The sequence below is a fragment of the Pseudophryne corroboree genome, chromosome 4, assembly GCF_028390025.1.
Source record: "Pseudophryne corroboree isolate aPseCor3 chromosome 4, aPseCor3.hap2, whole genome shotgun sequence".
Classification (NCBI taxonomy): Eukaryota; Metazoa; Chordata; class Amphibia; order Anura; family Myobatrachidae; genus Pseudophryne; species Pseudophryne corroboree.
This window is the reverse complement of record NC_086447.1, coordinates 193,134,075-193,154,650: the sequence shown is the minus strand read 5'-3', so window position 1 is coordinate 193,154,650 and position 20,576 is coordinate 193,134,075. Positions and strand designations below refer to the sequence as shown.

The 20,576-nt window shown below is 45.0% G+C and overlaps 1 protein-coding gene across 3 annotated transcripts in view; it reads right to left on the bottom strand.

Annotated features, from left to right (window-relative positions):
* The window catches only part of LOC134909157 (glypican-5-like), a 437,429-nt gene that overhangs the window by 259,696 nt on the left and 157,157 nt on the right, over positions 1-20,576 (bottom strand). For 2 of the 3 annotated variants that reach the window (XM_063915669.1, XM_063915672.1), the window contains exons 4-6: positions 5,096-5,223; positions 4,393-4,452; positions 506-631 (exon numbers count right to left, since the gene is read on the bottom strand). In XM_063915669.1, the coding sequence (XP_063771739.1) occupies positions 506-631; positions 4,393-4,452; positions 5,096-5,223 (314 nt within the window). The remainder of the gene's footprint in view (positions 1-505; positions 632-4,392; positions 4,453-5,095; positions 5,224-20,576) is intronic. The other variant, XM_063915671.1, reaches the window with a different exon arrangement.

Genomic DNA, 20,576 nt, shown 5'->3' with positions numbered 1-20,576 from the left:
TACTGTTACACAGTACTAGGAGAGCTTACCTTTCCACCACATCCTCTCCAACCCAACACATATACCCACCTGTCTTCAACAACCTGCCTCATACACTGTTACATAGTACTAGGACGAGAGCTTACCTTTCCATCACAGCCTCTCCAACCCAACACATAGAACCACCTGTCCTCAGTAACCTACCCCATATACTGTAACACATCAATAGGAGAACTTACCTTTCCATCACAACCTCTCCATTCCAACACATTGACCCGCATGTCCTCAGTAACCTCCTTTATACACTGTTACGCAGTACTAGGAAGAGAGCTTGCCTTTCCGCCACATCCACTCCAACCCAACAAATAGCCCCATCTGTCCTCAGTAACCCCCTCATACACTGTTACATGTACTAGGAGGAGCGCTTACCTTTCCACCACATCCTCTCCATTCCATCACATAGACCCACCTGTCCTAAGTAACCCTTCCCAACAGACTGTAACACATCACTAGGAGGAGAGCTTACCTTTCCACCACATCCTCTCCATTCCAACACGTAGAGCCATCTCTCACTGCCAGGTCTCCATCACACAAACGCTCAGCCAATGTGGTATAAAACATTCTTGATGGCTTCATGTACTTGATAAATTCACTGTAACAAATAGAGACTATTGTGGGTCATCATGGTCAACCAATACAAACACAGTATAATAACGAACCTGAGGACCAGGTTTATCTGAGTTTTTGTTTTTTTATTGTCACAGAAAAACACTATCTGCCAAAGACACCTACCCTATAAAGGTCATTTACAAATCACAAATTCTATGGGCCTACAATGCTTCTTTATGTTCATGAATGCACCTAGTTATCCCTCTAGCACTCCTGCAAAAGAAATATATTGGAATTTTTTTATTATGTATGTCAAATTATGTCTAGAAACACACTTTCCCACAAGAGTGTACATGTAGTAGCTGGGATTAAATTGGCATTCATGGCGCCATGTGTTAGCGTATCTATAATGGGTGCAGGGTGTGCGGTGCACATTGGACCCTGGGTTTAGAAAGGCCCCCAATGCACACCCTGCTCCCATATTATTATACTTATCTTTCTGGAATCCCATGGTTGCTGATGTTGCAGACAGACATCAACGGTAAAATGGCGCGGTGGCTATTTTCCCAGAGATTTTTGCATGCACGGTAGACAAGTCTCCAGTAACATAGCACAGACACCATGTTCCCTGGAGACCTGCACATGTGTAGAAGACTCTGTCATTGCACTGCCAGAGAAGAGATGGCCCTGATGGAGCATGCACATGGGTCCTCTCTTCTCTTAAACCACCCCTGGCTCTGAGTCAAAATATATGGCCACATCAGCATGTGCACCTGATTTACTATAACTCATCAACAGTGCATACTTACATTTATACTTACCCTACACCAGGTGCAGAAGATATGCCTTTAAACAGGCATGTTTTCATTTACTTCCAGGTCTGCATGATGGCCCACATGTGTGTGATCACTGAACTCTGCCAACATGAGGACCCCCACTGCAACCCTGTTCCTCCTCTTCAGTCACAAAGGTACATAAATACAACTCTGCATCAGTCCCATAACGTGCAAAGTGCTTCCTTTTAGTAGTATACTTAGAAGAACCAATCTCTGGGACATCAGAGGTTGCAGAGAATTCAAGGTGTTTTACCTACGTGCCCAGAAACAAAGCAGGGAAAACCATTGTACTGTATATGGACCTCCATCCCTTTCATTTATCCTGCAAAATCATATCTCGTGTCTACTCATTAGTGCAAAAGTACTGCAGCCCCTGCAGATGCAGCCAGTTGGCTATCCCTGAAAACTAGAATGTTACAGAAGAGCATCAGCTCTATGATTCTGCGGTTTTGTGGCTCATAAATGACTTGTAATAAACTGCCATGCACTAATACGCAGCAGGGCTTGTACGATTTGTTTGCTGATCACAATAATTCCGGTTTGAGGAAAATAAACTAAAATGAACAACACAATGAAAGCAAAGACAAAATAGATTGTGACATAGATGTGTGACATATGCGTCATTTAAACAAATGAGTGCCATCAAATAATACAATGACACCTATGTTATATGTAAGTTAATGTGCTAAGAAAAAATAACCAATGCAAGAATACTTGATAATTTCTTTGGTAATCAAGATATACTGCATGGCTTATTTATTAAATGGATGCAAATGTTGATTATCTGTATTCATAAATTCTAGTTGTATTGGTCCAGAAGAAGCCAAAGGCCAAAACCCCCGTTGATACAGTGAAGGGGAATAATACTGAAGGGGGAATAGTGAATAGTGTAGGGGAATAATGAATAAATAATTTGTTGCACCTAAAAATATAAAAGATAATAATTCTGCTTCGTCCTAATGAACATGTCATAATATTTTAATAACCACATGTAGTAACACGTTCTTCCAGCAGGGGACAGAGCTAACGCTTACACAGGCTCTCATTGTAACTAAACATCCAACAAGCGACCGTTTGGCAGTTGAAAGTAAATCCTACATTTATATTATATATATATATATATGAGAACGTTAGGGGATAAAATCAGAGGCGTTGCAGGCTGTCATGGTGGAAGGCTACAGTTATCAATTGTTCTGATATTCAGAACCCGTTGGGATTCTGATGAAAGATGCAAACATAATTGTTCACATTAATACCGGCTTCCATTCACCTCTGTTTGCCAGAAAGAAGCTCAGTGTGGCCTAAAGGGCTTGTTTTAAGAAAAAATATGGAAAAATAGAAAACTATAATTAATGATGGTAACACTACTGGCGTCTGCAATCTAAGGGAAAGTACATAGCATGTACAGTATGTAAGTGATTTCCTTCCTCCTCCACTGCGCAGTCACTTATGCAAATTGTCCAGTGCATTTCCTCGTATATGATGGTGCTGCAGACACCTGACCTTTAGGAATATCTCCCTGTATATCCACAATGAGGATGTTTATTGTCATCGCTCCCACATAGATTTTTTCCCATACTTCAAGAACTGTCCTTCCACCCATCACTAATTATATACAAACACCAAATGGAGTAGATTTAAGTGCATTTGTCAGTGTTATACCCATTCATTTCAGCTGTAGTGGAAAGCAATCCTCCAAGTACTGATAATGGATGATGCAGCTGAGCTCAATGCTCAAATAAAACCTGCTCCACCTGTAAGGGACATAGGGCCTGATTCAGAGAAGGTCCCAAATGCCACCGCAGCCGTGATCCCATATAGTGGTTGTGCGAAAATATGCAAATAACGCAATTTGTACTGTGACGCCAAATTTCTGCGTCTCAGATTCCCCACTTGCGCATGACGATGCAACCACCAGATGCACAGTGATCCAGTCACTGACTGCCAGAGTTACCCTATGGTCGCGCAGCATTGCCGTCGGACGTAAGATGCAGGAGCCATTTTTAATGCATATGGGATCACAATAATAAATCATACTTGCCTACCACGATTTTTTGGGCAGTCCCCTGAAACCACCATGAAAGAGTGGCCGCATCTCCTGCATCCCACACGTCTGGGCAGAATAAGGAGATAACAGAAGAATCCTGGCGCAAAATGGAGAGGGTGGGGCTAAAAGCCACTAATTTGCATCATTTAGCCCTGCCCTCTCCAGCGGGCCTGTGGATTGAGCCATTTTGGAGGCGGGGCCTAGTGATACGACAACCCGGTCCCACTTCCTGAAGTCCCAAGCAGCACTTCTCTCCAGACTTATCCCAGAGAGGAGATGCTCCGCTATGTACAACATCAACATTGCGTGTATTTCTGAATCGGGCCCATGGATAGAAAATGAGGCATTTAATGTGTTTTATGTTAATACATGAGTCATTTATTTGTATAGGGTGGATAATGCCTGCAACTGATGGGAAACTAAAGTGTTAGACACTAACAAGTGTCCCAGCTGTGGAAATGCTGTATGCACTGTGGCCCTTATATGCAGCATGGATGAGCAATATTTGTCACTGAGACGTTCACACATCAATGCTTCCTGCTAACGTCTTAAATTAGCAATCTGTTGAAGTATGGAGGAATTAAAATCTGTGAATGTTACAAATTGCTTTTCTACTGGCACATAGGCATATGTGTAACATAATCACTGTGAGTTCAGCTGTATACATTTCCATTAATCTGTGCCTGTAAGAAATACTCAGTCAGCATTACAGGGAAATACAGTATAGAGCTGTACGGCAGACAAGAATTATTATTACATGCTGGTTTGCTGGGCCCTACAGTGAGACCGGCAGCAGCCAAACACAATGTTATTGTCCAGCAGGGGGCTGAGGAGCACAAACATTCCAAGAGGGGCACAGGACAAGGCCAACGGGAAATGCAAAGAGTGAGAGCAAACGGGCAGCCTGTGGGTTTGTCTTACCGAGAAATTCTTTTCAAACTGCGATGCCTGTCATTCTTCACAGCTTTCAGAGGCAGAGAGCTGGGGAATTCAAGGTGGATTGAAAAGCACCACAGAGAAGAGCAGGTTGAAGGAAAGCAGTGTATCAGGCAAAGTGCAGGAGAAAGAAGAAAAAGGTTAATCAGACAAGAGATTTATATGACATCATTCTGCGGGATCAGTACTAAATGCCGCCGGCCGGAATCCCGGCGGTCGAAATACCGACGCCGGAATCCCGACCACACAATCCCGACAGGGGTGGCGAGCGGAACGCAGCCCCTTGCGGGCTCGCTTCGCTCGCTACGCTCGGCACACTATTATATTCTCCCTCTATGGGTGTCGTGGACACCCAAGGAGGGAGAATATGTCGGGATTGTGGCGGTCGGGATTCCGACGTCGGTATTTCGACCGCCGGGATTCCGGCCGGCGGCATCTTGACTGCATCCCCAATTCTGCATGCAGTGGCAAAAGTACTTATAGCAAGGAGAAAAGGAAGGGTCAGAGATCATGCACAGTGGCTCAGCCATTATAATGCCTTGGAAAAAGCAAGTGACAGTGTTTGGAGACACTAAAGTACATATTGTATAAATGAGTACGTAGTGAATATAAAGAATTTGCTGTTTCTATGCCATAATGAATAGAATAAAAACTAAACGTCCTTGGTGCTAGGATGACCCTGAATTACCTCCTCATGTGCCCTAGCGAGTGGAGCTTTTCCACTTGTGGTACTTCCACCTTCTCTTCCTTTATCAGCTTGACCTCGGGCAACACTTTGACCGGACTTTCCTGTAGTTCCCCACAGACCTTCTCCACCTGCAAAAAAAACAGATGAATGCATAGATTAACAATGAGATGGATGGAACTACAGCTCCAGGCCTCCAAAAAAAAATGTGTACAATCACAACAATATACAATGGAGACACTCACATCCGGAAAAAAATATTAGGAATGAACTACTGTAAGTATAATTTGATCATGGTCAACCGCCAAGGACACGGACAAATCCATACCTCCAAATGAATATTTACACGAACGGTATGTATGCGGCAAATTCTGGACAAATGAAGCCCAACAGTCATCTATCCAAATCAACATGATCCAGCCAGGTTCACACTTTTTGGGAAAAGTCCCACCCACTTTCTAGCAAGCACAGCCCGTTTCAGATGTATGAATCTTGCAGTCCCACCTAAATTAGGACTATTAGAAGTAATGCCAATCTGGGATCTTCCTATTTTAGAACAGATCTACACATCATGCGTGAACTACCCCTCTTCCCCAACAGATAACAGAGTTTTTTTTCTTTTATGTACCAGTTTGTGCGCTTTGTTTTACATTAGACAAAGGGTGCCTTATTATGGACTATAACAATTTTGTTTTTATTAAATGCTGTAAAAGCCTGATTAAAGCTTGGGACTTCAGTATGTACTCAGACCCTTCCAGCACTACGTGGCTGCACAATCTGTATACAGCTGCGGCCTGTTAGAGTCTTGTCCCGGGGCAAGACACCTGTCTAAAATTGCTAAATCTGCGCATACGCTCGCCTCTAAATATGCCACAATTCCATCTGCACGTCCACAACAAATTAATTCTAAGTGCAAACCGCCCATTGCCATCCCGTTACACCCATCTAGCCGCAAGTGGCTGACATCTGTGCTATCCTGAATAGCCCCAGAGTTGCATAAGTACACCTTGAAGGAATGCGCAGTGCGAAACTCACAAATGTGGCAGCTTTCTGTGCAACTCTAAAACCGGCCATATACCTTTATCAGGATAATTATGAAGACTATATATTAATGTTGCCATAATATCTATTTTTGTTACTCAAAAATGGTTTCCAGCCAATCAGTGTGATTAGTTTGCTACTGAGAAACTGCCACAGCCTCTTTCCTCAGTATTAGTGGTATCTCTTTAGCTAAAGCTAAGTGGTGGGATCTCTGTGACTCAGGACAGGGGCTATGTAACAAAGGGGTTCGGGCTACTCCGTATTCCCTCCAAACACCCAAATGCGCACACCCATCCACCGCAGAGCAACAGTGAGCGTGAAATACAGCCCTACTTTCCACCTCGATCTGACTGTCTTGCCTAATTCATACAGTTTTATGGGCAATACTGAATCCAACAGCGTGGGCATAGCTATAGTGGGTGCAAGAAGTGCCATGGCTATGGGGCACAGGGGCTTAATGGGGCCTGGACCCAGGTTATAAAGTTGCATAGCAAGTTCCCATATTTGCCTGCTAAGCAGTTGGGTCTGATCCATTAGACAGCCTGAATTTCATTTTCAGCAAGAGGAGTGTGTAGTGGATGTTATAATAGCAATAGCATGGGGCACTGGGAGGTGGCATCATTTGGACTGAAGGCCACAGCAATGTGGTACAGGCATTATATGGTGTCATAATCTGATCTACTCATTATAATGTGGAGGATTCTGTAATATTACATAATAGGAACTAGGGCACTTTAATGTGGCACACTATAAAATGGAGGAACTATACTGTGGCATAATATGAACTGGGGCTCTATAACATGGCATATTTTGAACTGGAGAGCACTTTAATGTGGCACAGTATGAACAGGGGGCACTGTAATGTGAAATAATATGAACTGGGGACACTGTGTATGTCATAATGTGAATTGGGGGTACTGTGATACATAATGTGCACTGGTAGCCCTACAATGTGACATCATGTAAACTAAGGAACTACGATGGTTCATAAAATAAACTAGGGCACTACTATGGAGCATAACAATAACTAAGGAACTATGGCCCTCATTCCGAGTTGTTCGCTCTGTAAAAATCTTCGCATCGCAGCGATTTTCCGCTTAATGCGCAATGTCCGCACTGCGACTGCGCCAAGTAAATTTGCTATGTAGTAAGGAATTTTACTCACGGCTTTTTCATCGTTCTGGCGATCGTAATGTGATTGACAGGAAATGGGTGTTTCTGGGCGGAAACAGGCCGTTTTATGGGCGTGTGGGAAAAAACGCTACCGTTTCCGGAAAAAACGCAGGAGTGGCCGGAGGAACGGAGGAGTGTCTGGGTGAACGCTGGGTGTGTTTGTGACGTCAAACCAGGAACGACAAGCACTGAACTGATCGCAGATGCCGAGTAAGTCTGGAGCTACTCAGAAACTGCTACGAGGTGTGTAATCGCAATATTGCGAATACATCGTTCGCAATTTTAAGATGCTAAGATTCACTCCCAGTAGGCGGCGGCTTAGCATGAGCAAATCTGCAAAAATCCGCTTGCGAGCGGACAACTCGGAATGAGGGCCCATGATGGTTCATAAAATAAACCAGGGCATTACTATGGGGCATAACATTAAACTACGATGGTTCATAAAATAAACTAGGGCATTACTATGGGGCATAACATTAACTAAGGAACTACAATGGTTCATAAAATAAACTAGGGCACTACTATGGGGCATAACATTAACTAAGGAACTACAATGGTTCATAAAATAAACTAGGGCATTACTATGGGGCATAACATTAAACTACGATGGTTCATAAAATAAACTAGGGCACTACTATGGAGCATAACATTAACTAAGGAACTATGATGGTTCATAAAATAAACTAGGGCATTACTATGGGGCATAACATTAACTAAGGAACTACAATGGTTCATAAAATAAACTATAGGGCACTACTATGGGGCATAACATTAACTAGGGCACTACTATGGGGCATAATATTAAATATGGCACTACTATAGCTCAGAAAATGAACTAGGGCACTATTATGGGGCATAAAATAAATAACTGCTGTTTAGAGTGGTTACGTTCAAGATCCCGTCTGCCGGGATCCCGGGAGCCGAAATACAGACAACGGAATCCCAACATCCGTCCGAACACTGATACCAGAATCCAGGAAATGTCAGGATCCCGACGGCGTAATCCCGACACCCAGAATCCCAGAGGTAAGTATAGCTCGGAGAGTTACGGTTAGGCTGCGGGGGGTTTAGCTTTAGTCGACACAATCTAGGCATTCAGTTGGTGATTCGCTGGTAGTTGGCCCCCATCTAGGAATTGATGATTCCATGTCACGGGCCAGTAATGTGCAACAATTTAAGCAAGTGTGTTTAAGCAGACAGTGATACTGCATGCAGGGGCATTCTTTCTTCGCCATTATAAATAAAGCTGACCCTTTTCCCTGCTAATATGTCTCTATGGCCCTCATTCCGAGTTGTTCGCTCGGTAAAAATCTTCGCATCGCAGCGATTTTCCGCTTAATGCGCATGCGCAATGTCCGCACTGCGACTGCGCCAAGTAAATTTGCTATGCACTTAGTAATTTTACTCACGGCTTTTTCATCGTTCTGGCGATCGTAATGTGATTGACAGGAAATGGGTGTTACTGGGCGGAAACAGGCCGTTTTATGGGCGTGTGGGAAAAAACGCTACCGTTTCCGGAAAAAACGCAGGAGTGGCCGGAGAAACGGAGGAGTGTATGGGCGAACGCTGGGAGTGTTTGTGACGTCAAACCAGGAACGACAAGCACTGAACTGATCGCAGATGCCGAGTAAGTCTGAAGCTACTCAGAAACTGCTACGAGGTGTGTAATCGCTATATTGCGAATACTTCGTTCGCAATTTTAAGATGCTAAGATTCACTCCCAGTAGGCGGCGGCTTAGCGTGAGCAACTCTGCTAAAATCGCCTTGCGAGCGAACAACTCGGAATGACCTCCCATGTCTTTATTTTTACATACAGTTATTTTAGTTTGTACTTGTGTATAAATGTGGGTTGACATCAGTCGATAGAGAGTTTGCAGCATGTTTTCGGTTGCTTGGAAATTACCCTGCAGAATTTTTTTCACTTACGCAAATTTGGGGGCAAAATGGTCAAATATGTAACAAGAAGTACTGGAACACCAATACTTACACATGGGCATGTATGCCTGCTCATAGCTCCCCTCACCTTAAAATGAAAAGTCAAAACATAATATATCTTGTATCCTTATACTTCGGAGAAGTAGACGCGCTGCCCAACAGGAGAAATCTGGCCAAAACAACCTCCAGACATTAATAACTCTGACTTAATAAACCCAAACAAGCCCACTTTCTGGCAAAGCACCATCACTCTCAGAGCCTGCTAATGGACCCTGCCATGCTGAAATCAGTACAGATGAGGAGTATGAATAGAAACATACAATTTAGGATAATGATATGTAATAGCTGCAAATGTGTAAATAAAGGGGACATTTACTAAGCAGTGATAAGAGCGGAGAAGTGAGCCAGTGGAGAAGTTGCCCATGGCAACCAATCAGCACTGAAGTAACATCTATAATTTGCATACTATAAAATGATACAGAGCTAGTGATTGGTTGATGGGAAAACGTCTCCACTGGCTCACTTCTCCGCTCTTATCACTGCTTAGTAAATGTACCCCTAAGTGTGGGAAAAGATATGTAAAAGTTAGATTTTTTTTTAACTAACTCTTTATAATTGATAAATAAAATAAAGCTGTAAATAAAAAAAGCTGTATTTGTACCAGCGACCTATATTTGCCCTGAAAAAGCAATATAACATTTACAACAAAAACTATTAATGTGGGTCTGACGTAAAAGTATAGTCTTCAGGGGTGTAATAACATGAATCAAGTCATCAAGGCCCTGCCCCGTTTTACACAAAGGGGAAGTGAGATCCGGGATGGATGGAGAGAAGGAGAGCATGGGGAACACTGACAGCTTCATACCCACCTCCCATCGGACATGCAGAAAGTGTCCTGGTAGTAACCTTGTCTCCCATTCATACTGGATTTTGCAAATGGGACTGTATGGCTTTAAATGTGCTTTATTCTCTTTCTAGAATTCAGAATTCTGGTACATTTAGATTAACAGGATTATTGTAGATGGGATACTTTAAACCGTAACTGCATTTGGCACCCAAAGGAAAAAAGGAATGGCTTTTATGGACTGATATAACTTCATGTCACATGTATGTTAGGGTTTTCTGTTTCAAAATTATGGGAACGCTCCCCAGAAGTCCCTGGTGCAACATCAAAGCAGCACCTGCAGAAACCTCAGACACTGGAATCATGACTGCAGGGAAACTGCAAGGAAACAGAACACTCTACAACAGAACTTAGTTGAAAATAGTTTCCAGGGACATGTTGCAGCTGAGCTGGTGCATCTAGTGCAGCAATGGGCAACATGATACTCGTCATGGGTCGCATGTGCAGCCTTCAAACCTTATAAAAGGTTGCACATTAGCCTAAAGCTCAGTGCATACACATTGAGCTATTTTCCCTGTGCCAGCGATGTTCATGGGGTGTTCATTATGTTCATTATGTGCTGGTGATGCCGACCTAGCACCAGTCGCATAGTGAGAATCGGGGTTAGCCCGAATCTCACCATGAGTACACACCTTAACTCTGAGTTTTTTAAAATTATAAACTTATGTGCCCATATGTAGCCCATATGTAGGCTTATGTAGCCTATAGCGACCTGCAGTATGAATGTGATAAGTGTGACCCTTGTCACACTTAGTGTGATCAGTATGACCTGTGTATACAACCAGTGTCTACCAGGTGTGTGACATAAGTGTGATGTGTACAGCATAATTGGCAATTTTGTGGCTGCGTCTGCGCCCTCTGTGGTGTCCAATGCGGGGTGTGTGGCTTTGCATATGGGACAGGGAGTGGCTGTAACATGGCTCAGGAGGCTGTGCTTGGGGGCGTGGTTACATCATTGTGACCACATTCCCTGCTATGCAATGCTGAGATTACTGGTATTGTACAGCAGGGAGCAGAGGGAATGGGATGGCTACGATTACGCAATTTAGGGCGAATTGTGTCATTTGCCGTCCAGTCTACCCACTTCAGTGAGTGGACAGCTAGGCTGTGGCGACCCCGGAAGACTTGCACACTCTTCCAGGTGGCTGGGAGCACCACCCAATTTTCTAGAGCCTCCCAGCCATTTCGGGGAGAGTAGGTAATTATGGTATACAGCAATCAGTATGTACCAGGTGTAGCCTGTGTACTAGAGTGATCAGTATGTACCATATGTGTGATATCAGTGGACCTGTGCTTATTAGTAATGAGTGTTACTTCTTATCTGCTTACTGTCCCGATTTTCGCGGGACAGTCTCGTTTTTTTGGGCCTGTCGCGCTGTCCCACCCGCGGGCCGCAGTGTCCCACGGTGGGGGGGCAGTTGGGAGGCTCCTGCACTCACTGCTCTGCTTAGCAGAGCAGCAGTGAATAAACGCTGTGCGCATTACAGCGTCTATTCAGTGGAGACAGGAGGAGAGGTGGCATGCCAGCAGCTCACGGAGCGCTGGGCATGCACCCTCAGTGACGAAAACTGGGGCATGGCTCGCGATTGCGGGGCCTCCGCGAAGCCACGCCCTTTTCATAGACCACGCCCCTTTCCGGGAAGCCGTGCGTGTGTCTCTCTTTACATATTTAGAAGGTTGGGAGGTATGTTACTTCAGTGTGACCTATGTATAGTGATTAATATGTATAGGGTAGGTAAATCAGAGTGGAGGATAGGGCCCCGGAATCAGTATATTTCCTAGGGCACAATCAGTGGCAAACGCAGGATTTCTAGGGGGGGTTTCCAAAAGCAATCCACAATCTCCCACTCTGCGGAACATTGGAGCAAGTGAGGGAGTCTGGGGGAGTGTAAGAAGAAGCCAGTAATGACCCTAGACATTAATCCAAACATTGATTTTTTTTTATACACTGGATACCGTATGGAATACAGTATTGATATTTAACACTATAGGTTGTCTATACTATATATCAAACATATTTAAATAATATAAATACAGGTTGAATATCCCTTATCCAAAATGCTTGGGACCAGAGGTATTTTGGATATCGGATTTTTCCGTATTTTGGAATAATTAGATACCATAATGAGATCTTATGATGATGGGACCTAAATCTAGGCACAGAATGCATTTATGTTACATATACACCTTATACACACAGCCTGAAGGTAATTTTAGCCAATATTTTTTATAACTTTGTGCCTTAAACAAAGTGTGTGTACATTCACACATTTCATTTATGTTTCATATACACCTTATATACACAGCCTGAAGGTCATTTAATACAATATTATTAATAACTTTGTGTATTAAACAAAGTTTGTGTACATTGAGTCATCAAAAAACAAAGGTTTCCCTATCTCACTCTCACTCAAAAAAGTCAGTATTTCGGAATATTCCGTATTTCGGAATATTTGGATATGGGATACTCAACCTGTAATATAAGTGGTCAGGATAAGGTTAAACATACCATAATAAATAAATAAAATACACAAACATAATAGAACCAGTTTTGTACTTCCTAAGCTCACATTCTCCCACCTCATATTAAGGCTCCTGTCTTTTCTTTCTAGTAGCTCAGATCTACACATACAGCAAACTGGGTAGAAGAAGCTTCTACTACTGTGCATGCGCAGCAGCTTTGCTCTGTCCCTTAACTGCATGATGTGTTACGGCAGTTCCAGTAATTGTATTATATAACATTGCTAATGCTGTCAGAATTTGAGCCACTTGCCAAGAGAAGGGGAGTTTCCGGGCAACCAGAATTCCCCCCCCCCTCCCCCTTCCCCTGCGTTTGGTCAGAAAGCCACCTCGGAGTACTACAATTCCCATCATGTCATATTCATTGGAAATGAGTCTTACATACTATTCTGCACTGTAAATAATATGCTTTAATATTTATTTACTTAGAAAGTAAATTAGGTTAGCACGCGTGCTAATTACATAATATACCTTTACTTGCCAAGCTCCACCTACATACAGGGCTGGATTAAGGGACACATGGGCCAAGGGCTGAAAATTATCAAGGGTTTATGGTGTGAAGTGTAGGAGGTGTGACTAGTGCTGTGTGGGTGTAGCCAGTGTCTTGTGGGCGTGTACAACGCTCTCCGGGTCTCAGCGGCTACGTGTGACATCACGCAGCCACCGTGGACCACCCCCATATGGTCCGGGCACGCCTGCGTTGCCCGGACCGCGCACCCAAAACGGCGGCCCAATGCCGCCGGCCCACCCCCTCCCGTCCAGCGAACGACTCTGCCTGTCAATCAGGCAGAGGCAATCGCTGGGCTGAGATGCCGATCGCATCTCTGGCATGCGCCGGCACACTACGGAGTCTGAGCATGCGCAGTTCAGACCTGATCACCCGTTGTGTGAAAATGCACAGCAGCGATCTGGTCTGAATTAGCCCCCATGTGCGCACCGCCCCCAATCACGAGTGAAAACACCCCCTCTTCCTCCGACACCCCCCTCCACACATGATCAGGGGTGCACCACCTGCACTTATAATCAGTTCTCACTCATCATGCGCGCACACGCCCCACGCACGATCGTGGGTGCACCCCCTACTTATAATCAGGTCCTGATTTTGCCAATATTTACAGTACCCACATCGTTCATTTGGGGTCATTCCGACCCATTCGAACGCAGCGGTTCTTTGCTGCGGTGCGAACGGATCGGAACCCTGCATGCGCGGTGGCCAGAAGAAAGAAGAAAGTGATAGCTAGCACGATCGCAAGAAAATTGACAGCTGAGAGGCGTTCCGGGGTGTCTACTCACCGTTTTCCGGGCGTGGAGATCCGAACGCAGGAGTGTCCAGGCGTTTGGAGGGCGGATGTCTGATGTCAATCCCGGGACCTTCGTCGCTGGATCCGTCGCACAGGGTAAGTAAGTCTGACCCTGGTCTTGTTTTGCAGGAAACTTTTTTAGCATAGCAGGGCTGCACAAGCGTTCGCAGCCCTGCTATGCTAAAATACACTCCCCCATAGGCGGCGGCAAGTTGATCGCACGAGCAGCAAAAAGTTGCTACGTGCGATCAACTCGGAATGAGGGCCATTATGCACAGTGCTTTTGGGTGAAAGGTAAAATGATTAATGTTGTGGTCACTATATGCTGCTGTTACAAGCATTACTTTGTCGTTCTGGCAGCACATCACCAACATTGCTCTGAACTGAATTACCCCAATGGTTTGGGATCACGCCATATGGTAACACAGTGACTGGAACTCATCCACAGCCATAACTAGGGCTGTGCCGAAGGTGTCTCGCACACAGCGCAGGTCTCACAAGGACGTAACAGGCCACCACCGCTATGTCTAGTTTGCGGAGCGCCCGCTTTTATTAGAAGCGCTCCCGGCACCCACACGCCCGCTCCGCCGTCACCACATTAGCCCGGTTACTTGTAACACAGTAGCCGGGCTAATGCGGTGGCGGCGGAGCGGGCGTGTTTTAGAAATGATTCTAAATCACAAATTGCTAGTCAGAACTGTTAAAATACAGGTTGTTATATAGAGGGTGAACACTGATAGATGTTTATCTGTGGAGATCTATGTACAGTATAAGGGGCAATTTGACACAAAACAATAGAATAACAGAAGGCTGCATAAATCAGAAGGGACTTAAACCCTGAGGTGGAGTATGAGATTTTCACATGGAAAACTGTTAGAAAAGAGTTAACTTGTTTGTGTGGTGTTGCTGGGTAACCTATGGAATTTGTGGCCGATTCTTCAGGTGTGGTTATTAGGGAGGTGATCACTGGCTTCAGGCCTCTTTGGCCTGTTAGATTTTCCCACCCAATTGGTTTATATGTGGTTGTGGCAGTAAAGCCAATCAGCGGACACATTGGGAGCAAGGAATCAGTGGTAGCTGTTGATGCCTTGGACAGAGATTTCTTAGATACCACCCAATTGGGGGTTCACGGAGGAGTTAAGGTGAAAAGATGGTGGCGGTCACACTGCGCAGGAAAACTGCTATAACCTCCCTCTTTTGATAACCGGGAAGTGATCTATATTTAGTCCTAAGCCGTTTTCTTTCTATGCCCTCAGTTTTATACTGTTAAAATAAAATGCCACCATAATAATGTCCCTGTCTTTATCGATTATTAATGTTATTTCCATGGTGCTAAAAAATAATCTACCATTAGGGATTTAGGGGTATGGTGATATATGTAAGTAACCATAAGCACAGCAGCGGCGATGGAGCAGCAAACTCTTTTCACTTTCAAATTCATAATATCCTGGTCTCCATTCTTCACGTCAAAGTCGTACATTACCTTGTTCATTTTCCTATCAAAATTTGTACTTAACAAAGCATTGTACATACATAAATGATACATTTAATATGAAATATATCTGCATTTGGTGGTATTATTATTATTATTATCAAAGTGCAAAAAAAAAAGAAGAAACTTAACCCATTTTTTCTGGTTGATGTCAAACATTGTTATACACATTAGACTCATCCATCCTAGTGTTGGGCTACAGGTGGCCTGGAGAGCCTTCACCTGCATCTCCGTGATCTATGTCACCACTCTTGACTTAAGGTTCTATTTGCTAAATAATATTTGTGGGATATTACTCAGAAAAAAAACATTTTCAGGGGTATCCTCAAAAATTCTATATCCCCCAAATGTACCATGAAAGGGCCACTGAAGATATCTCTGACAGTAGCCGGTTTCTATGGGGAATATCTGCTGCGGTCCATCTCTTTTTGACAGTAGCCGCAGCCTCAATGTGCCTACTTAGTCCTGATCAAAAAGTCTCCCATCTTGCACTGTACAAAAGGAAAATTAATTTTAAGCTGGCATTAGTAAATATAATTTAACCTTAAAAATTAATTAATGACAAATTAGTTAGTTTACTAGTATAGTAGTGGGTGGTTACCATACTCTTAGTGATTTGGGGGATGTGGGTACATCTAATGGGCCCTACACACTTAGCGACATTGATGGGCGATATAAACGATATCATTTATATCGCCCGTCAATGTCGCTAAGTGTGTAGGGCCCATTAGATGTACCCACATCCCCCAAATCACTGAGAGTATGGTAACCACCCACTACTATGCTAGTTTTGTTCATATCGTTTATTGTGGAGGCATGGACGATGAACGATGCGCGTCCCCACGGTCGTTCATCGTTGATTTTCCATCGTTTTTCAATGCAAGTCAATTTGGACGATAACGATTATCATTCAGATCGAACAACGTCCAAATCGCTGACATCGTTAAATGTGTAGGGCCCTTAAGCGTCATGTGGAAAAAGGTGGGATGTTTGAGAGTCCTGTGGGGAAATCTGAAAATAAGATTTTACTTACCGATAAATCTATTTCTCGGAGTCCGTAGTGGATGCTGGGGTTCCTGAAAGGACCATGGGGAATAGCGGCTCCGCAGGAGACAGGGCACAAAAAGTAAAGCTTTTCCAGATCAGGTGGTGTGCACTGGCTCCTCCCCCCATGACCCTCCTCCAGACTCCAGTTAGGTACTGTGCCCGGACGAGCGTACACAATAAGGGAGGATTTTGAATCCCGGGTAAGACTCATACCAGCCACACCAATCACACCGTACAACTTGTGATCTAAACCCAGTTAACAGTATGATAACAGCGGAGCCTCTGAAAGATGGCTTCCTTCAACAATAACCCGAATTAGTTAACAATAACTATGTACAATTATTGCAGATAATCCGCACTTGGGATGGGCGCCCAGCATCCACTACGGACTCCGAGAAATAGATTTATCGGTAAGTAAAATCTTATTTTCTCTATCGTCCTAGTGGATGCTGGGGTTCCTGAAAGGACCATGGGGATTATACCAAAGCTCCCAAACGGGCGGGAGAGTGCGGATGACTCTGCAGCACCGAATGAGAGAACTCCAGGTCCTCCTTAGCCAGAGTATCAAATTTGTAAAATTTTACAAACGTGTTCTCCCCTGACCACGTAGCTGCTCGGCAGAGTTGTAATGCCGAGACCCCTCGGGCAGCCGCCCAAGATGAGCCCACCTTCCTTGTGGAGTGGGCCTTTACAGATTTAGGCTGTGGCAGGCCTGCCACAGAATGTGCAAGTTGGATTGTGCTACAGATCCAACGAGCAATCGTCTGCTTAGACGCAGGAGCACCCATCTTGTTGGGTGCATACAATATAAACAACGAGTCAGATTTTCTGACTCCAGCTGTCCTTGCAATATATATTTTTAATGCTCTGACAACGTCCAGTAACTTGGAGTCCTCCAAGTCACTTGTAGCCGCAGGCACTACAATAGGCTGGTTCAGATGAAATGCTGACACCACCTTAGGGAGAAAATGCGGACGAGTCCGCAGTTCTGCCCTGTCCGAATGGAAAATAAGATATGGGCTTTTGTAAGATAAAGCTGCCAGTTCTGACACTCTCCTGGCCGAAGCCAGGGCTAGAAGCATGGTCACTTTCCATGTGAGATATTTCAAATCCACCTTTTTTAGTGGTTCAAACCAATGAGATTTTAGGAAGTCCAAAACCACATTGAGATCCCACGGTGCCACTGGAGGCACCACAGGAGGCTGTATATGCAGCACTCCCTTAACAAAGGTCTGGACTTCAGGGACTGAAGCCAATTCTTTTTGAAAGAAAATCGACAGGGCCGAAATTTGAACCTTAATAGATCCCAATTTGAGACCCATAGACAATCCTGATTGCAGGAAATGTAGGAATCGACCCAGTTGAAATTCCTCCGTCGGAGCACTCCGATCTTCGCACCACGCAACATATTTTCGCCAAATTCTGTGATAATGTTGCACGGTTACTTCCTTCCTTGCTTTAATCAAAGTAGGAATGACTTCTTCCGGCATGCCTTTTTCCTTTAGGATCCGGCGTTCAACCGCCATGCCGTCAAACGCAGCCGCGGTAAGTCTTGAAACAGACAGGGACCCTGCTGAAGCAAGTCCCTCCTTAGAGGTAGAGGCCACGGATCTTCCGTGATCATCTCTTGAAGTTCCGGGTACCAAGTCCTTCTTGGCCAATCCGGAACCACTAGTATCGTTCTCACGCCTCTTTGCCGTATAATTCTCAATACTTTTAGTATGAGAGGCAGAGGAGGAAACACATACACCAACTGGTACACCCAAGGCGTTACCAGCGCGTCCACAGCTATTGCCTGCGGATCTCTTGACCTGGCGCAATACCTGTCCAGTTTTTTGTTGAGGCGAGACGCCATCATGTCCACCATTGGTCTTTCCCAACGGGTTACCAGCATGTGGAAGACTTCTGGATGAAGTCCCCACTCTCCCGGGTGAAGATCGTGTCTGCTGAGGAAGTCTGCTTCCCAGTTGTCCACTCCCGGGATGAACACTGCTGACAGTGCTATCACATGATTCTCTGCCCAGCGAAGAATCCTTGCAGCTTCTGCCATTGCACTCCTGCTTCTTGTGCCGCCCTGTCTGTTCACATGGGCGACTGCCGTGATGTTGTCCGACTGGATCAACACCGGTTTTCCTTGAAGCAGAGGTTCTGCCTGGCTTAGAGCATTGTATATTGCTCTTAGTTCCAGAATGTTTATGTGAAGAGACGTTTCCAGGCTCGTCCATACTCCCTGGAAGTTTCTTCCTTGTGTGACTGCTCCCCAGCCTCTCAGGCTGGCGTCCGTGGTCACCAGGATCCAATCCTGTATGCCGAATCTGCGGCCCTCCAATAGATGAGGACTCTGCAACCACCACAGAAGAGACACCCTTGTCCTTGGAGACAGGGTTATCCGTAGGTGCATCTGAAGATGCGACCCTGACCATTTGTCCAACAGATCCCTTTGGAAAATTCTTGCGTGGAATCTGCCGAATGGAATTGCTTCGTAAGAAGCCACCATTTTTCCCAGGACTCTTGTGCATTGATGTACAGACACCTTTCCTGGTTTTAGGAGGTTCCTGACAAGCTCGGATAACTCCTTGGCTTTTTCCTCCGGGAGAAAAACCTTTTTCTGAACCGTGTCCAGAATCATCCCTAGGAACAGCAGACGAGTTGTCGGCATTAACTGGGATTTTGGAATATTCAGAATCCACCCGTGCTGTTTTAGCACTTCTTGAGACAGTGCTAATCCCATCTCTAGCTGTTCTCTGGACCTTGCCCTTATTAGGAGATCGTCCAAGTATGGGATAATTAATACGCCTTTTCTTCGAAGAAGAATCATCATCTCGGCCATTACCTTTGTAAAGACCCGAGGTGCCGTGGACAATCCGAACGGCAGCGTCTGAAACTGATAGTGACAGTTTTGTACAACGAACCTGAGGTACCCCTGGTGTGAGGGGTAAATTGGAACGTGGAGATACGCATCCTTGATGTCCAAGGATACCATAAAGTCCCCCTCTTCCAGGTTCGCTATCACTGCTCTGAGTGACTCCATCTTGAACTTGAACTTCTTTATGTACAGGTTCAAGGACTTCAGATTTAGAATAGGCCTTACCGAGCCATCCGGCTTCGGTACCACAAAAAGAGTGGAATAATACCCCTTCCCTTGTTGCAGAAGAGGTACCTTGACTATCACCTGCTGAGAGTACAGCTTGTGAATGGCTTCCAAAACCGTCTCCCTTTCGGAGGGGGACGTTGGTAAAGCAGACTTCAGGAAACGGCGAGGTGGATCTGTCTCTAATTCCAACCTGTACCCCTGAGATATTATCTGCAGGATCCAGGGATCTACTTGCGAGTGAGCCCACTGCGCGCTGTAATTTTTGAGACGACCCCCCACCGTCCCCGAGTCCGCTTGAGAAGCCCCAGCGTCATGCTGAGGCTTTTGTAGAAGCCGGGGAGGGCTTCTGATCCTGGGAAGGAGCTGCCTGTTGCTGTCTCTTCCCTCGACCTCTGCCTCGTGGCAGATATGAATAGCCCTTTGCTCTCTTATTTTTAAAGGAACGAAAGGGCTGCGGTTGAAAGGTCGGTGCCTTTTTCTGTTGGGGAGTGACTTGAGGTAGAAAGGTGGATTTCCCGGCTGTAGCCGTGGCCACCAAATCTGATAGACCGACTCCAAATAACTCCTCCCCTTTATACTGCAAAACTTCCATATGCCGTTTTGAATCCGCATCGCCTGTCCACTGTCGCGTCCATAAAGCTCTTCTGGCCGAAATGGACATAGCACTTACCCGTGATGCCAGTGTGCAGATATCCCTCTGTGCATCACGCATATAAAGAAATGCATCCTTTATTTGTTCTAACGACAGTAAAATATTGTCCCTGTCCAGGGTATCAATATTTTCAATCAGGGACTCTGACCAAACTACCCCAGCACTGCACATCCAGGCAGTCGCTATAGCTGGTCGTAGTATAACACCTGCATGTGTGTATATACTTTTTTGGATATTTTCCATCCTCCTATCTGATGGATCTTTAAGTGCGGCCGTCTCAGGAGAGGGTGACGCCACTTGTTTAGATAAGCGTGTTAGCGCCTTG